General features: G+C 37.0%; 1 protein-coding gene across 3 annotated transcripts in view; it reads right to left on the bottom strand.

Moving 5' to 3' along the window:
• The window catches only part of ints6l (integrator complex subunit 6 like), a 43,665-nt gene extending 25,756 nt beyond the window's left edge, over window positions 1-17,909 (bottom strand). The window contains exons 1-5 of one of the 3 annotated variants that reach the window (XM_017358997.4): window positions 17,788-17,909; window positions 17,616-17,701; window positions 17,422-17,499; window positions 5,639-5,788; window positions 40-129 (exon numbers count right to left, since the gene is read on the bottom strand). In XM_017358997.4, coding sequence (XP_017214486.1) covers window positions 40-129; window positions 5,639-5,788; window positions 17,422-17,499; window positions 17,616-17,701; window positions 17,788-17,812 — 429 coding nt within the window. In that variant the 5' untranslated portion in view covers window positions 17,813-17,909. 3 annotated transcript variants of the gene reach the window in all.
• Between the last annotated feature and the right edge of the window lie 2,236 nt (window positions 17,910-20,145).

The raw sequence follows: 20,145 nt of genomic DNA, 5'->3' as shown, positions 1-20,145 counted from the left end.
AAATTTGCCATGTTAGATTTGTGTGTGTTTGTTCCTCACCTCCTCAGCCACTCCCGAGCTGTGTGTCAGTTTGTTTCCATCTGTAATTGTAATGATGACTGACGGCTCCAGAAAGAACGGATTTCGACCCTGGAACAGAAAAAGCATTTCTTTTAAAAATCTGAAACACAAACTAAATATTAAAATAATAATAATAATAATAATAATAAACAGTAACACTCAAAGTAAAGTGTATTGTGTGATATGGATTGTACAATTGTAGTTTTTGTTGAGCCACAATTTTCATTCATTCATTTTCCTTCGGCATAGTCTCTATTTCAGAAATCACCACAGCAGAATGAACTGCCTATTCCGGCGTATGGCACATGTTTTACACAGCGGATGCCCTTCCAGCTGCAATCCAGTACTGGGAAACATCCATACACACTGATTCACACACATAGGCTACAGCCTATTTATTTTATTCGATTCATCCATAGTGCATATTCTTGGACTGCAGGGGAGCACCCGGAGGAAACCCACGAGAACACGAGGAGAACATGCAAACTCCACACAGAAATGCCAAATGGGCCAGCTGGGGTCACCGCACTGCTGCCACAATATTATTAAGCTTTTTATTTAGTATGTATAATTGATTTATTGTATGTGCTTAAATTGATACTATCTATACTTAAATATAATTGTTTTTGTCTTTTTTTACTGCAATTTGCCATAAAATTAATAAACAAAAAACAGTAACAGTAAGTTCAAAAATGAAAAATTATCAGAAAACGTTTGTTTCCTTTTATCCATTTTGCAAACTGGTTGTCCTGTGTGTTAGGTTATAGACATTAATACTGTGAATTTTCAATATTATTTATAATTTGAAATTATGTTTTATATATATATATATATATATATATATATATATATATATATATATATATATATATATATATATATATATATATATATATATATATATATATATATATATTTTTTTTTTTTTTTTTTTTATAAGCCATCACAACAGTCTTTAGTCTCACATGATCCTTGGAAAATCTTGGAAAAACTGCCACCCAATTCCTTCATATAGTCTCAACAAACATTGATCAAGTTAACTTAGTTTAAGTGGATTGAACACAAAACAATTACTGTAAGTTCTTCCAAAACAAAACTTAACAACTGTGTTGTTTTAACTACACTCACAAAATGATTACTGCTGCTCTACTTGTTCAAACTGCCTGTTTAAAATTAGCTGAAACAAAACAATTCTTGTAAGTCCTTTGGTCAATTCATTTGTTTTATGTTCAGTCCACTTAAATTTGTAAACATAAAGTTAACTTAAGCGTTTTTTGTTGACACAACATGAAGGAATTGTGTTGGTCCAGCAACACGGTAAGGGAATTTGTAGATCCCAGCATGCTTTGCATGGGATTGAATTAAGGGGGGGGGGGGGGGGGGTATTGACAATAAAAGTAATTTTAGACGTTGAAAGTTAATGGAAAGACTTGTTAGAGTTTAATCTTCACTTTAGTTAGTAGATTTAGAAGATTTTCATGTAATGCTTTGAGTTTTGAGATTACCACCTTGCAGAAGTACTCATGGTTAATTAGCAAAAACTCAGTTTGTCGCTTTGCTCAGTGAGCAATAACTGTCCTAAAACTAGCTCTAAGATCAGTCTCAATCAGATATAAATCATGAAATATGCTTAAAATGTCTTTTATAGTTAATTTAGGATAATGTAAGATAACAAATGTGAGAAACATTGTGCGCATACATGATATGACCTTTGAATTTAAGTTAAAATACATTAAAAAAACAAATGTATTTAAACCTTTATTTGATAAAATCATGTTTTTTCAACTCAATTGCATTTAGTTATGTAAATAGTTTTTTAGTTGGTGCTAAACAAATTTATTAGATGGAAATCTTGCCCTCAGTTAAATTATTTTCATCCAAAGAGTTTTTTTTTTTTTTTGACTGTAGGCATGGGCCGGTATAAGATTCTGACAGTATGATAACCTTGAATAGAAATATCGCGGTATCATGGTATTGCTATTACTGCTCTAAAATAAGTTCTTTTTAAATGTCTGGGTAAAGAACGACAACTTTGTCCCCCCTGAATGCAATATATTTTATTTTAAGAAACATGAAAAATATTTTGGAGCAGTAGCTTTTGATGTAGATGGTCCTTTTCCGCTGGAGATACTGTTGCCCTAATAAACTAAATAAAATAGTTACAAAAAACATGTAAAACAAAAACGTGCATATATGGTGGGAATGATATAACAGACATTTTTTACGGTTTTTAAAACCTTGACTGTGGTAAAAATTGAAACCGTTAATCATCTCATCCCAACTCATTTTAAGTAATTTGAACAAGCAGCAAAACAAATTTTTGAGTGTAATATTCTGATTTGATGCTTAAGCAACATTTAAAAAGATCATGTTTTTGTTGTGCTATTCATTATTTTAAGGCACCTTTTTTTGGATCTCTTGATAATCAGAAGCCAGAAATAAAAAACAGAATTGATAAGAAACAGAATATCTGTAACACAATACATGTTTAAACTGCTGTTTTTGGTTTAATCTTTGATTAAGAAATCATAAAGAAAAAAAAATTTCTAATGCTAAATTTTTGAACCATTAAGCAAGCTAAATTATTTATTAAAATAAAACATTTCCATGCGTTAATTGGTAGTTTATGTAATTTTCCAAATTTATATTGCATAAATACAGAAATACCAGGCGGTTCATTCTGCTGTGGAGACAGATCAATAAAGAGACTAAGTCGAAAAGAAAATGAATGAATGAATTAACCAGATCTTAAATGTGAATTTAATTCTGAACTGGAGTCACAAACTGGAGGCATGAACTTCCTACACACTTAGAAGAAATAATGCAGTAGCCTTCACTACATGACAAACTAGCTCCGAGTAGCACAAGATGCACTCCCTCTGTCCATACTGCAGGGGTCAGCACTCAGTTACTCACGCTGGTGTACTACAGAATCATCATGTGGATTAACACAATGCCTGAGGGTTATGGGAAACTGCATGTATCCTATTTTAGGTAAGCCAGCATGCTCTTAATGTGTGCAGCTGAATATTCTGAATTACAAATAATCCAATTAAAATGTTGCACTGTGTGATGCTGTATATATGAAAAACAACACGAATCACATTAAATTAAGGTGATAGCCATGTTGTCTTACAAAATACGGTTTCATAAGACCACAAAATTGGCTGTGTAATCTCAGCATGCTGCAACATCTATTCCTTCTGGTGGGTTTAGAGGACCCCTGTTACTGCTGATGAAAGCATCTCCTCTACAAAGCCTCAGCGAGCTTGAAGCAGTGGGCAGCATCAGGTTTAAAGCTTTGGACAACAGAATGTTTTCCCATATGTTCGCTGGGTCACTCTCATGCCTTCTGGCACACTTTAAAATGGATATTTTTTCAGTGATGGCTTCTTTCCAGCTACTTTACAGTGAAGGAACATATTGATAGATAAACTAAAAGAGTTTTCAGCAAATCATATCTTACATAATGTATTTGTGTTCTTCAAGGATATAACAAACCATTTGCTCAGTTGACACTGGAGGTGATATTTGCTTATGTTATTAATATTTGTTTAAATATGATCTGACTATTCTCTGCATATGTTCTTCTCAGTACATACTAGGCTGTGTGTCTATGAATGCTTGTAGCCAGCTGAAAATGACAGCACTGAATACACATAGGGCACTTGAGAGTGCTTCTTTTTTTATTGTTACTACACTTTGGTTGCTATGATACAAGTTAAAGAGCATTCGTGTCCACCCACTTTTTCAGCAGTGCTGTCTGGTCTCTTCTGACACACTTTGCTTGCTGCCACTTGCTAATTGGTGGAATTTTCTATACAGCATAATAGGCATACCACTTTAAATTGTAAAGAAATCTGTGTTTTGGAAATGACAACAGAAGTTAACTATGATTCATTTGAATTATTTAGTCCGGCATGTTTACTGCTCCGAAATATTATAAATGTTTCCCAAAATAAAATATCTTGTGTTCAAAGGGGAAAAAATTTGTTGTTAACACAGACATTTAAAAAGAAAATATTTTAGAGCAGTAATCACAATACAGTGATACCGTAAAACCATGATGTTTTTATCCAAGGTTATCATATCGTCAGAATCTCATATCGGCCCGAGACTACTGCATGATGGGTAGTGTAGTTTTTTCTGGAATTTCTCCATTAAACGTGATTGTTGTGAAATAGGTTAAATTAATATAAACAGATGGGGTGAATAAAGGCATACACAACCATTTAACAGCCAGAGCTCACAACAGGTCGGTCTTTAAAGGCTCATCAGCTATTGTTAAAAATATATTTCCCTGTTCAGAATAGATTTTTTTTTTTACTTTTTTACAATTGCCATTGTAGTAATCTGGAGATGTCATCCGGCGTAGACATGCATAAATTGAGAGCAGCCAGATAGGTTTCTTCTCCATTTAATGGACTTGGTGGATGGCTTTCATATGGATACCCATATAAACCTCATTAAATATATATATTTGGGAAGTGGGTATTTGGACTAAGTCCAAACAGCGATAGATACTACTCAAACTAAGTGCAAATAGCAAAATATTCTCTTTACACTACAGATGTAAATAGTATTTTGTTTTCATTTTGTGCATGTAGTTTCTATTTATACGATACTGTAAACATTTTCACACAATAGATTTGTGTTGGGACAACATGAAGGAATTAAGTTAACTCATTAGTTTTTACAAATTTAAGTGTAATGAAGATAAAAGATTTAAACTGTTGCAAAAAACCTTCAAGGATTGTGTTGCCTCAGCTCATTTTAAATAAGTAGTTTGAACAAACAGCAAACATTATTTTTTAAGTGTAATATATAGCTACATTATAAATACATTACATGTTTGCTGCCTTATTGGGACGATAAATACACGTATAATATCTTATTAAACATTGATTTTCCTTCGGCTTAGTACCTTTATTCATCAGGTGTTGCCACAGCGAAATGAGCCGCCATCTTATCCAGCATATGTTTTAAACAGTGGATGCCCTTCCAGCTGCAACCCAGTACTGGCAAACACCCATACATGCTCGCTCACTCACTCACTTACTCACACACACACACACACACACACACTCATACACTACAGCCAATTAATTTATCCAATTCACCTATAGTGCATGTCTTTGGAGTGTGGGGGAAAGCGGAGCATTCGAAGGAAACCCATGCCAACACGGGGAGAACATACCAACTCCACACAGAAATGCCAACAGGCCCGGCCGGGACTCGAACCAGTGACTGGTTCTTGCTATGAGACGAAAGTGCTAACCACTAAGCTACTGTGTCACCTCTTATTAAACACCCTTAGGTTTTTTTTTTTACGTCAAAACTCCCACTCCAACTGTATTTATTCTCTACACCACTGCCATTGTGGTGAGTGGTGTAGTTTGTTATTTTGACTGTTCAAGCCAGATTTTGGTGTGAAGTCTTTTACACTCCAATATATTTATGCTGGTTACCAGAAAGGGGAAAAAAAGCCTTGATGGACATGAGTCTTCAGTACACTTGTATTGTGTTCTTTATTGAATACAGATTGTTTTTTCAGTCTGAAGGAGGATTTCATGATTACCTGCCCATAGTTGTCGATGCCAGAGACAAGTCTGTTGAGATTGAGCAGGTCGAAGGCGGCACGAAGAGCGTGACCCAGTGTAGTCAGTCCAGATGCCTGCAGGTTCTTCAGCTCACTCATGAATGTGGCATGATTCTCTTTCCAGCCCGCCTACCATAAACAGAAACACAAACAGATGATGTGAAAAACACTTCCTTATAACACTCAGAACATTAAACATTCACACGGTGACATTTATACAGCAGATACAACATGTACAGTAGATCATTGTTAAGCAGTTTGCAGTTGGTTAGATTATTTTATATTTTTCAATGCTTTTCTTACTTAGATTTTTGTCTTGTTTCTAGTTTAATTGCATTTTCTAGACAAGCAAAATATTGTCTTGTTTTAAGATAAGGTTTTAAGATAAGGTTAAGATTTTAAGTCATATTTTGATTTTGGGGGTCTCCAACAACAGACTCATATGCATGCAAGGTCAAAAAACACTTTCATTGTCTTATAATATGAATTTATTTTTACCTAATTATCCCAACGACTCCCACATGATTTATCGATTAATTTGTTCCCAAACCCCTCCTTAGTGCGATGCTAATCGGCACTGATTGGTCCAATGACCCAGACTGTTGTGATTGGTCCACTGCATTTAGCGCGACACAAAGAGAAACGCCCACCACAATTTATCAACATCGCTGAAGTAGCCGGAGTGCAGAGTGTATGTGTGAGCCCAATGCAGGAGTGCATTAAAACAATGCAGTAAACACCAGCATATTACTCTATTCTTAACCATACGTAAAAACTTCAGTACACACTTTCAGTATTAATCCACACAGTGACAGAAGCTGAACTATTTTGAAAATTGACCACCGTACATGTGTAGGAGCAGCTGGTGGTGGCCATAGTAATGACAAACGGCAGAGGATCGCAAGCTCACCAACGCATTTAAATCCTTAAAGAAAGCGGCACACGCTACGTTTTCAACATGGCTTTAGATGCAATATGGGAATATAAAGAGTTAACCAGATACAGTACAAGCCGTATGGAGCGGTTACAAGTAACAAAACACAAGTAAATACATATTTTGCAAGCTAGAGAAAACAATGAGGCAACCATTTTAGGGTGCTTTTACTCTTGGTTCATTTGCCGGGACTACACCCAAGTTCGATTGTCTCCCCCTGCCACCTCCTCGGTTGGTTTGTGTTCATACCGTCTTTTTTCCTTCTGAACCCCGGTATGCTTGCGTCATCGAGCTGCTGTTTTGTTTATGGCCGTTGCTAGATGACGGTCATGAAAGCAAGCGCCAAAATGGAAAGACTTCAGCACATCGCGGTCATTCTGCTTTAACTGAAGCTTTTGGTTTTGGACATACAGAAAGCGACTCGCGTCTATCTACCGCAAACATGTTATAAACATTCAGAACATCACACGGCTTCTGCAGAAGCTGTTCTTGGAGGTGACAAGCAGACATAACTGTGTATCACTGTGTTTGCCCTGGCTCAGTCCCATGCGTGTCATCAAGGTACGAAACGTGACACACACACACACACACACAAACACGAACGAATGTTATGAAAACGATAGTTTGTTGTACAGTTGGTGGTTCACTTACGTGATTTGGTACAATTGCATTCACATCAGAAGTGAACCGTACCAGAGTTCGCATGAACTGTACCCCAGACCACCTCTTTCAGGCGGACTCGGGTATTGTTCACGGGTGCGCACCCGAGTTCAGAAGACACGTTCACACTAGCTAAACGTACCGTACTATGGCGTCAAACAAACCCGGGTGCGGACCAAAAGTGCTAGTGTGAAAGCACCCTTAATCAAATTTACCTATACTTGCGAAATGGAGGAAAAAACTGATCCATGAACTGTGTTCTGATAAAGTTCCTGTCAAGCTCTGACAAACTTCACTACATCAACAGTCTTTTCTGATCTTTCCTTTGACAAATGGCTGATGAATTCCCTGTTGCAGGGTTGATTATTGCATTAATCACTAGACTGTTCACTTATTAATGTTCACTTAACTACATGATCAGTTCCACACACACCTTCATTCCGCTAGCATTTGAAGGGAAAGGCGCGTTCACGTTTTACTGGATCTGGCAATTCATGTTTGGTATTATTTCGTGTTGACATCGACTTCGATACAAGCAGGCAAAAGATCTGACAAATGACAAATCATTTAAATTATTCCAAGTCAAATCTTTTCTTAAAAAAAATCACTATTTTTAAACACGGTGCACATTCATATTTAAACCTCAGCTGGATGTTTTCATTCGCTTAATGCTGTGTTGCATATTGTATCGAAGGTCTTTTTCAGATCATGTTCGCTGGTTCGAGCCTCGGCTGGGTCAGTTGGCGATTCTGTGTGGAGTTTGCATGTTCTCCCTGGGTTTGCTTGAGTTTCCTCCAGGTGCTCAGGTTTCCCCCACAGTCCAAAGACATGCTGTACAGGTGAAATGGATAGGCTAAATTGTCTGTAGTTTATGAGTGTGAATGAGTGTGTGTGGATGTTTCCCAGAGATGGATTGTGGCTGGAAGGGCATGCGCTACGTAAAAACGTGCTGGATAAGTTGGAGGTTCATTCTGCTGTGGCGACCCCAGATTAATAAAGGGACTAAGCCGAAAAAAAAATGAATGAATAAAACAAAACAAGATAATATTTTTTGCTTGAATAGAAAATCCTACTTGATTTAAGAATTGTTTGATATTTGGACTAGAAACAAAACAAAAACTCCAAGTAAGAAAACCATATTTTGCATTGAGGACAAACACAATAAGGAAAGTGATATTGTGAAATATTATCAAAATGTATTTTTGATGTAAAATAGCGCTGAACACTGACTTTTTTCTAGTTGTAAAATGTTTAGTGAAACACCTTACAGTAACAAAACTACGCCCACATCGTTTGTTTCAGTTTTGTTTTATACAATGACATTTCAAAATGACCCTCTAGTGCACACTGCAAGGCCTTTGTATGTATAATAGACACATGATCAACTCTCATGCAAACTATTACTCAACAAACTCGTTCTAGCATCTGTTAATTACCTGCAGACTTGTTTTTTACTAATAATGAGATCAAGCATTTTGTGCAGTTCAGCGATGTTTAACAGGTTTAAAAAAGCACACATTTAGCCCAACTACATGTTCTTAGAACCAGCCGAGAGTGACAGCAAAACCAGTCAAGCTTTAAAGAGTATCAAAATAAGCAAGCATGTTTACATCCCTTTATACTTGTGCGTAGGAAGCGGGTAAGATCAAGCAGTACAGATTCGCTACATACTTGTTTTACTATGTTTAAAATACATTATGTAGTTACTCTGTGCCTGTCCCTGACCCACATTACCTCTTTCAGCTGAAGAATACAGTCATTACTACATTACTGCTCACTCAAAATCAAAAAAATAAAGCAACAACAACATAATGAGTTTAGATGCCGAGAAAAGAAAGAGGGTTACTAGTTCGCCAAATCTGCTTTTGCAAAATGATTGCTCCTGCACATGAATTAAACTGGGCACGAATAAATCAACACATTACATAAACATGCATAAATTGTAAATCCCCAGAAGGGAGAGAAGACTTAACAGGTCAGATCCCGAGGTGCTTGAGCTTCAGATATATGTGTGTGTTTAGATTTATGTGCAGTGAGAAGCATCAAAGAATAAAGCAGACAGAGATTTGTCAGAATGAATGGACAGTGTAAGTCTCTATCCATGTATATATGGAAAAAAAAGAAGCGTTCAAGCAGTAGCTCTTCTAACTGGCACTCAATAATTCAAGCAACAGAGTAATTCTATTTTTTCCCCCATCCGTCTTTCTTTCTCTCCGCATTAACAATTTATTGGCTCTGAAGAAGTGTGACTGCAATCAGACTCTCCTTTAATCACACGCTTGTCCAGCCAGGCAGAAGAAGATGGGAGAGAATAAGGAATGTGAACACTGAATATGCCAGGAAAAAAGGATAATGCCCTAATTGTAGCTTTAACAGAGGAAATGTACACTCAAACCCTTCTTTAAAGAATGAAAACCCGACGGCGAGTCGACAGAAGACAAACATTGTAATCCACATCAAGATTAATCTCACAATACAGATCATATTTCACCGCAGAATTCAAGGAAAAGGAAGTCAATTCATTTTCAAATGGTTATTTTTGAAATTTCACATCTGAAATTTATGAGATGAGATGGTAGTTATAGATGTTAATTAACTGTCCATTAATCATTTTAATAGAAATTTTACTTAAACATAACTTGGAGGCCTCCCCATGTTCACGCGGGTTTCCTCCGGGTGCTCCGGTTTCCACCATAGTCCATAGAGATGTGTTATAGGTGAATTGGGTCAGCTAAATTGTCCGTAGTGTATATGTGTGAATGAGTATGCATGGATGTTTCCCAGTGATGGGTTGCAGCTGGAAGGGTATTCGTTGCATAAAACATATGCTGGATAAGTTGGCGGTTCATTCTGCTGTGGTGACCCCAGATTAATAAAGGGAATAAGCCGAAAAGAAAATGAATGAATGACTTATTACATTTTTTAGTTGAAATATGTCCCCCAGAGCAAAATGCATAAAATAATAATATTACCCAAACATACAGCTGCTTTTTAGCTACAGAAAGCATTGCAACGTGTTTTCATTTTTTAGTTTTCAGAATTAGCGTACCATAAAACCCGGCTCTGTCTTTCCACTCCAAATGCAGGACAGGTGGCATGAGACAAATGAGCAGTTTTACATAAACTGACAGATAAGGACTTGTTCCCTGTTCAGCTGGTGTTCTGAGAAAATATAAACACAGCTCTTGTGATCACAGGAGGAATCATCACAACAGCAAGGGCGCGTGACGACCTGGGCTGGAGTCACACGGGTTAAAGCGACTGCCCTTCTGGCCTGAGTATTATTCCAGGATCAGGTTGCCTTGTCCCAGGTTTTAATCTCTACTACTGCCTAAAGGTTGAGCTGATCGCAGATAACCATTGAGCTCGGTTACACACATACATCCACCCAGTTTTGCAGGAGGGACACGTCTGCGGTTTGCAGGGTGGTGCTTGTCATGTGTGATGATAAAGGCCAGGCAGAAACCGAAGTTGTCACTTTAATGGAATGAGAGCTGGTTTACAGCCAAAGCACTGATCTGAGGGAAACATCATCATGCTCAAGTAGGTCTCCGGCTGACCTGGCAAAGGATTTTTCTTGGTGATCTCCACCATTAATCTGCTACTTGCAGTGAGATGAAGCAAGGAAATGTGGAGGTTATGTGTTCAGTTCATTGTTCTCTATAAGGTATAAGGAGGAGGAGCAACATTTTGGATTTCTAAAGAAATATTTGGCCTGCCTGTCATGAAGAACCACTCCCACTTCACAAGATTCACAGATAGATAAAGCAGGAGGCAGAATAAACATGGCTCAATGAAAAGGCAAATGAAATTTGTGCATGTTAATGTAGTCATGCTTATAGGATGTAGGAAGTATTGAACACATCATCATTTTTCTCAGAAAACATTTTTTTAAAGGTGTTGGTAACAACAAAATAAATCCATAAATGCAAAGGTAACAAAACTAATCAGTTAACAAATTAAGTTATGTGTCATAAAATGAAAGGATGCAAAATTATTGAACACATGAAGAAAGGGAGATGTAAAAAGGCAGTGAAAGCCCAGACAGCAGCTGTAATCTCTCAGTAGTTATTCAGCAACCCTCTGCCCCTCATCAGTGTATATGAATATCAGCTGCTTCAGTCCAACATCTACATTACCAGGAGGATGAAGATGAAACCAGGGTGGACATTTCAGCAAGACAATGATCCAAAACACACCCCAACACATGCTTTCAGAGAAAGAAAATAAAGCTTCTGGAATGGCCTAACTAGTTACCTGACTTAAATCCAATAGAAAATACAAAATAAAAATCTGACTCTCAAATGTTTTCAGAGAAAGAAAATCAAGCTGTAGAATGGCCAACAGCTCAATGTCAACAGCTCCTTTAGAAATATTATTCCCAAGGAAAAACATGCCCTTTAAAATACATATTTTCCACATTGTACAACACTTGAAACTTTTAACATTCTGTTTATTACTTTTTTTACATTGGCAAAAAATTTTTATATAAACTTTTACATGTGTATACTTTAACTTTTCATTATTATTATTATTATTATTATTTATCATTATTATTATTACCAGCATGAGTATATTATAGTTACAGTGTTAATAATCCATCATACATCTTATTAATATTATTATTTCCTGTGGGTTTGTATAATTCGTAATTGTCATTTAATAGTAATGTGTTTTTTTTTTGTGTTTTTTTTTTATTTTACAACAGTTTTTAACATTATATACTGTACAAGGGGGAAAACGACAAAAAAGAGAAAAGATTTTTTTTACTTTTAACCAAAAACTTTGTCTTGAAGTCAAATTTTACTAATGTTTAAGATATACAAAGAGGGTGTGTTTATATTACTGTTACTTTAAATAAAATACAGTAGCTAAATGTTAAAATCATTGCATCACTGCAGCTGCCCCTAATAACTTGCTTAATTATATCAAAGTAAATTATGTTAAAAAACGCCAAAAAAAACAGGATCATCCACAAGCAATTTTTTGCAATAATATCTTGAATTCTGTGGCTGTTTGTATTAATTTTTGGTGACATTTTTAACATAATTCCCTTTTAAAGCACAACGACAAGAAGTCTTACATCCAGTAACTGTAATGACATTTTCAACTGAATTATATAATGCAGTGAACAACAAATTTGGTGATATCTGCAGTTATGGTCTTTTAGTATGAGAAGAGTGTAAAAATTAATTTAATAAAGAGATTAAACCCAAAATTGATTGAAAGCCGCATATTAACATGTCTCCGTAGTAACGCATATAATCATATCAACAAGACAGGATGTGCGCAGAGCAATTAGGATTAAAAGATCTGTTCAGCTCTCTGTGATCATCAAATGTGATCAAGAATGAGTTTTACAAGTTTAAAACGTTTTTAAAACAGTGCATGTTTGTAATGAATAACAGCGATTTTATTGTCTTTACTTTATCAGCACAGCCGCATTACAGCAAAATTATTAGAGAAGACGCTTCAATCCTAATTCGTGAACGATAAATCAGGTTTATTTTGTACATTAACATAACAAATATCTATACATCAGTCGATATTATCGTGTATCCTGTCATATTTGCATGCAAAAACAGTGCAAAGTAAACAGGCGCTGTGTGAGTTTATGTGTTTGTGTACTTTGTAAAGACATTGTGTAACTCATCATTGCAGAAAGGCTTGAATTAACTCCACAACAAATACATCAAATATTAATCATTGGGAAATTTCTTAATGTAGTATTTCTCACAAACGTTACATGAGACCTGCTTCCTTCATGTCTGCCACTGTGCTGTTTATCTGATGCAGCACTCTGACAGGCACGTGTGAACAGTGGGCGGGGAAAACTAGCATTAGTCACAGGCAACATAAACAGTTACATTGTGTTCAGAGCAGAAAAATAGACTATTCTGAAAGGTATAAAAAATAATCTGATGCATGTTTTGAGCTGAAATTTTACAGACACATTATGGAAACACAAAAGACTCATCTTAAATCTTGAAAAAGAGATAAAATATGTGCCCTTTAATTATTTTGTAACAAATCACTTTCACTGTATGTTCTTAGAATTTAAGCATGTGGGTTGATAGTTTGTTATATTTTGCAAGAACATTCATAAGGTATCTAAATGTGGTGTAATGTAAAAATGTAGAAAGCTATATGGAGGTTTTTGCATTGTTTGCTACCAAACAAAAATAACAGGCTTTCCAGGGCCTCACTGCGTAAACCACAAATCCAGTTGTGTTCCTTTTGCATTTCTCCTTCAATACCCCCCAAAAAAAGAAGCAACACGGTTTACAACAAAACAAATTTGTTTTCATCTTCAGCTTAATGCTTCAGTGACAAGTAGCCTAAGTAGCAATCGATTAAGAAAACAGCAAAGGACAGAATCTGTGTCAAATTCAGAAAATAGGCAAGGCTAAGAATAATGTTCTGCTTGGCTAGGGCTCAGACAACAAGAGAGGCACACAAACAGGAAAAGAGAGCTTTGTGAGGACTGGAGGCTCACTGGAACTCTTCACTGTTTAGCTGCTGAAAATCTCATGAATAATTGACAGGAAATAAAAAAGCACTCTGTCAGACACAGAGGCCAGATTCTTGCTAGGCTGGTATTTGCCCAATGTATTCTTGTCCAGAACCGGGCTAGCCTTGTCGCTAACTCTAAAGAGCCACTGCTTGACTGAAAAGTCTTTAAAAAAAACAAAAACAAAAAAAAAACAGGAGGAACAAGCTGGCCACGAATAGCTCAGAGAGGGCTAAGAGCTTATGTAACAGGGTGGTTAAAACCTCTCATCACACTTTAGCATCTCAAACAAAGACGCATTAAGATAATAACGCCAAGAATTTGCCACTTGCACGTTCACAATCTCATCAACCAAATGGCACTTTGAATCATTAGTGCACAGTACTCGACTCTAAGCAGGAAATGCACTTTAGTTATAGAGTTAAGTGTCACTTGGTAGTCAGCCTCAGATTATCTTGGATAAACTACAGGGTGGGAAAACTGCATGACAAGCAGTGGGGTAAGAAACCCCCCAAGAGAGTGCTTGGCTTCTTGCCAGATAGTCCATACTAATGAACTCCTAAAGCACAGAGCTACTTTCATTGTCAATGTCAAACCACAAACAAAGAAGACAGGAACCCAGGCAGCACCACGTCACAAGCACATGTCAATAAGTGCAGTCCTTGATTCAAGCACAGACGCTGAGAAAAAGTGGATGATACTTTAAAATTAGACTGCAGAACACGACCACGTAACCACAATTCCCATATTCAATAATGTCATATCAAGGGAAACGACACAGCGGATTATAAACAGCTCATGATGGCTGACTATATAGGGAAAATGATTAGGATGTGTGTTTATTTACTTATTGTACTATCGTTACATGTTATTGTAGCAACACTTTGACTGATATCAGAGCTTTAAGAATGCCTGTAACATTATGTTATCATAAAAATTACAGCTCAGAGGATTTATGTCCAGTCATACAAGACCATGGGTGCCCAAACTTTTTCGTATGAAGGGTCAAAAACCAAATATCACTGAGAGCCGTCGGCCAAAGATAAATATACCAAACTATGGGTAATTGCCTAATTCCTTTCATATATAAAAAGATAAATAGAAAACATTGCTTTGAATCATATTAATTAATGCAGTATAACAGTTTCAGTTATAAGCTATTGCAATTTTTAAAAAATCACATTTATAACACAATGGAGCTCAATGCTGAAAATGCTAGTCAAGCAGAAGCTGCCTTCCTTGATTCGCTCACCAAAGTCTCTGCATGTTCCTCTATGCGTTGTACATACATTTTAAACTAAATCTGATTCATTTACATCATTTAAATTTAAACATTTAATTTCAGATAGCTTTTGTAACTTAACAATAAACAAACAAATACAAGGTTACATTAAATTTGAAATGACAATCACTATACTCAGATGAGATGGTGGGCCAATTCTAAGGTTACCATAGGCCAACTTTGGCATGCAGGCCATAGTTTGGGCATCTCTGTACTAGACTATGTGCCACCTCAACTTTTAGAACCAATTTGATTTTGGATGCAACTACCAAAAAATAGAAATAGTTTTAAAAAGTATAATTATGTTCCATATTTATTATAGGTGTAAAATTAATAGTTTGCTAAAGTCATCACCTTTCAAGGAATTTTGATGTTCTGAAGCCTTCTCTTAAGAAAAGTGAGTGTGGTTTTACTACTACAACAAAACTTAAAAAAAAAAAAAAGCTTTGTGTGGAGGACTGTAAGTATGTAACTGGGTCATCTGAGTAACTGTATAATATACATATATATATATTTATTTATTTTTTTTCATTTTTAAATATTTCCCAAATGATGTTTAACAGAGCAAGGACTTTTTCACAGTATTTCTGATATTCTTTTCTTCTGCAGAAAGTCTTAATTGTTTTCTTTCGGCTAAAATAAAAGCAGCTTTTAATTTTGAGTTTATAAAAATTATTAGCCCCTTTAAGCTATGTATTTTTTCGATAGTCTACAGAACAAACCAACATTATACAATAACTTGCCTGATTACCCTAACCTGCCTAGTTAACATAATTAACCTCGTTAAGCCTTTAAATGTCACTTTAAGCTAAATACTGGTATCTTGAAATATATCCAGTAAATTATTATGTACTGTCATCATAACAAAGATAAAATAAATCCGTTATTAGAAATGAGTTATTAAAACTATGTTTAGAAATGTGATGAAGAAATCTTCTCTGTTAAACTGAAATTGTGGGGAAAAAATAAACAGGTGGGCTAATAATTCAGTGGGGCTAATAATTCTGACATTACTGTGTATATATAACAGCTGCTACTTGATAATAATTGTTTCCATAACTCAAACAAAATATCGGTTCTGCTTTTTTTATTTTCTATACTCAAAGATACAGGGTGATTTGTAGTTTAGCTCAGCTGCAAATTTGAATGGATTATTGAACAACAACAACAAAAAAAAGTAGATCAGGATTTGAACCAGCCTATACACATAATTACACCACTAGGCTATCATGACTCACAGTCTTAGGAAGAAATGCCAAACCTGTCAATGTTGTCCCCTCATAAAAACTTGCATGACGCCCCTGAACATATTATGTGCAAGTCTAGTCGTGCCCTAGTGTCTCAGAATGATCAAGTGAACCATTCAGCAAGAATGACTATAAGATATCTGCTCATGACATTCCCTTAGTGTTGTAAATAAAGAGATGTGTTTGCATACTATTCTTACAGATGTCTGACTGTTTACCACACCATCAGGTCATAAATACTCCTGTAGCTGTAATTCTTACTCATAAAGTTTGAAAACAACTTTTTTGTGTATATGAAAAAAGCAAATTACCCCCATCACTGAATTATGCTGCATGGTATATGCACTAGATCTATTGTATTTGTATTAGAAGCAGTTTTATCTCAGCTTGTATCGTTCCAGATTACATGTTTGAGCAAAATGTGTCACTTTCATATATATCTGTTAATGCCTAATATGTAAATGATGACTGAACAACGAGCAATCAGGCATCTAATGTTCTGACAATCTAATATCTGAGTAAAATGAAAGACTCAGTGAGCTAATCTGCACACACTCAATCAGCTTTCACCTGTTAGGTGTTTGGAAAGTACTGTATGAATGGGAGGGAGGTGAATGTACTGTGAGTGGAGAGGGAAGGAAGTTGATGCTTGCTTTCAAGGGCAACTCACAAGCGCCCCTCTCTCGTAAAGAGCAAAGCAACCCTGCAAAGCATCTCCTCATTTGCTTATTGATAGCTTTTGCACAAATCAAATCGCGCTGATTCGTTCTGGCTACAGTGGCCAATGAGAATGCAAGAGGAGGGCACGAGATAGAGGGCAGGCTGCTCGTCCAATCCGGGCCGAGTTGGCCCGCGCACGCGTCACGCGCTACGTCATGGTGGATAATAAATCTCTCCGCCTCCATCTCAGCGCTCGAGAGCTTTCCCAACACAAAAGCAAAATGTCCGCCATGTTCAGAGGCTGCGCTGCTCCGGGTCTGCGGATATTTTAACAAAAATTAGCCGTTTTCGCCACCGGGAGGCCGCCTGACCCGATGCTACGAACCAGAGGGACAGTAGAGTCTCACTGTCAGAAAAAATATCTCCGCTTTAACCACATATAAACACAATTTAGTAGTATTCATTTACCTTTACGCCGTATGGTGGATCATCGAATGTAACTAGCATGTACCTGTCGCCTCTACTAGCCGGGTCTCGGGCACGCAGCTGTTAAAGAAAACGAAACAATACACATTCATTTCATCTGATCCTGTCATAGGGATCCTTAACTCCAACAAGGTACAACAGTAAGCTGAAAAAGTCGGGGTAAAATTATGCTTTACCTTCATAAAGATCTCAACCGCGCCTTTAGCAATGTCCAGATACGTCGTACCCAAATAAGTGCGCTGATTCATAGAAGCGGACGTGTCTATCAGGAAAAGTAAAATAGGCATTTTTAAAATGTATAGATATACGTCTAGATGTTGTCTAAAATAGCTACAATCGGCATATGACCTATCTCGCGGCCCTGGGCATGCATATATGTGTGTATATATTTTGTTATAATCAGACCCCCCCAAAAGAGGGTCGTACTGCCACCCTTTGCAGCCGCCTGATTCTCTATCTGTCTTTTCTGAGCAGTGCTGGGCTCGCGCTGTTAGAGAACTTCTCTTCCGAACAGACCGAAACGCCTTCGCCCCGCCGCTGCCCTGCCATTGGCTGAGCCGAGCCGCGAAGCCACGCCTTCTCTGTATAAAAATGCAATGAGGTCGTGGAATGCCTCTTCAGATCTCCGTGCTCGCGTGGAGGGAGCATGTTGGTCTTGTGTGTGATTGTTGGACGCATTGTTTTTGGCCTTTAAAGGCTACATCTGTCCGTCGGTTGTGCGTTAGAATGATTTAACAAGTTCACTTAAAGCCAACAATGTCATTTTTGTCTCGTGGAAAGCTAGGGCGACTCCTCCTTGTCTGATCTCGTCTAGCTGTAGTTGTCTTGGTGGGGGTGGGGGAGTAGCTTGGGCTCTGTGTGATTTTTATAATAATTGTGCCTCCCCCTGACCATCGGAGAAATCCATCCTCGCCCGCCTTCCCCTCCTCTTGTTTATCTCCTTTGAGAGAGTGTAGGCAAGCGCCATGTTAACACACCAAACCGCTCGAGACAGACGCGGGAGGAAAAGCAGTGTTGTCAGGCTCTGGCTCCTCCTAAACCGCCTTGCTGCACACATGCCCTTTGAATTGGTGAATGTCAGAAAGGGACGTACCTACTTGGCAATCCTGCAAACTGAACGCACTTCAAAAATGTGCAGGCATGTGCGGTGTACGCCAAGTTGATATATTTACTCTGCGTGAAGCAGGCTAGCGTGTATAGCTAACACTACAGTGTATTTTTATCTCCGCAGGGAATAGTCTGCGAACAAGTGCCGATGATACAGTACCCTTTATTATGCTCATTCAGCCGCATTTTTACATAACTACAACTCAACAGCCTGCTCAGATGATCGAGGCAGCGTGAGAAACGTGAACTATCCCTAAAATAAGATCACGATATGTTAGAGCTAGCTTGTTCATCTGTATTTTGAGCCACGCGCTGTTTCTTTCTTCCTTTTTGTTATAACGTTAGACGTTGATCGACAAATCGATCAATACGTTTAGCTCACGGGTGAACGGTATGTATTTTGTGAGGGATTTAATATGTCGATTTGTGTTTATTTTAATTTTTCTGAGATATTTTATTGTAATGCAAAATTTCAGCGTGCAAATTTGTGCTCGCGGTCACTGATGTTTTGGTTATGGGTTGAGCCCTAAGAAGGCGGTGGTGGATATAGTTCACTTGTCTGAATGAACATTCATTTTAAAAGGGGCGTGCGTTTTTTAGCTTTACTTAATAAACTAAACAGACGTCTCCATGTCCTGTTTTCATAAGTCAAGCTCGGTTCACTGGTTTTTCAAAAGAATAAAAAAACGCTTAAGAGGATGAAACTGAATAACTTAGCTGGTGGTTTCCTGTGTTTTAATTTACTAACGTCGACAGGAAAATGTTTCGTTTGAGGTTTGCTGTCAAATCTTAAAGGGACAGTTCACACTAAGTACAATTGTCTTACAAAGGGGCTCTTCACACTATACTTAAAGTCAGGTAAAATTCCCAAAAGTGAGTGCTGACTAACAGGTTAACCCTGGGCTACTACAATCCTAAACACTACTTTTTTAGCCCAAGATAAATACATAATTCACATTTAACTGCATGTTACAGGTTATAAGTAGGCCCACATGGAATCTGCATGCGTAGAATTCCGCAGATTTTTAGCCCATCATTGATTCTGTTTATTTACTTGTGTAAATGTGTACACATTTATATTTATTCAGTTTTTAAATAATTTCAGTAATATTAACTAATATGAAAATGTTTATATGGTTTATTTACAATACTGTTTGTAAAGTAATATTTTCTGTCTTTTAGTTGATACATTACATGAGATGCTTGCTTTGTTTACCAAATAAAGTGGATCTAATTGGATTAGCATTTTAGACATTAAATACAAGTTAAAAGGGTATTACTTTTTATTTCATATGTAAAGTTTTAGTTATGATACTCCCAAAATCATTCCGCATAAATCAGCAGATTTTTAACAAAATTCTGCGCGGAAAAAGCAAAGATTCCCTCTGGCCATAGTTATGTGACACTTTTCTTAGAGTTAAGGTCCATACCTTACTGTGTAATCACAGCTTTTAAAGTGCTCAATTGAGCATGTGTGCACTTGGTCAAGTTGGCACCCAATGGACCCGTTCTGTTTGAGCATTAACCTTGCACCTGCGCTTTTGTATGCTGACCATACGCCTGGAAAGAAACTGGGCTATGCATGACAGTGCACAGATG

This window comes from Danio rerio, chromosome 14 (assembly GCF_049306965.1).
Source record: "Danio rerio strain Tuebingen ecotype United States chromosome 14, GRCz12tu, whole genome shotgun sequence".
NCBI classification, from domain to species: Eukaryota; Metazoa; Chordata; class Actinopteri; order Cypriniformes; family Danionidae; genus Danio; species Danio rerio.
The sequence above is the reverse complement of the archived record's forward strand: the minus strand, read 5'-3'. Positions and strand labels throughout refer to the sequence as shown.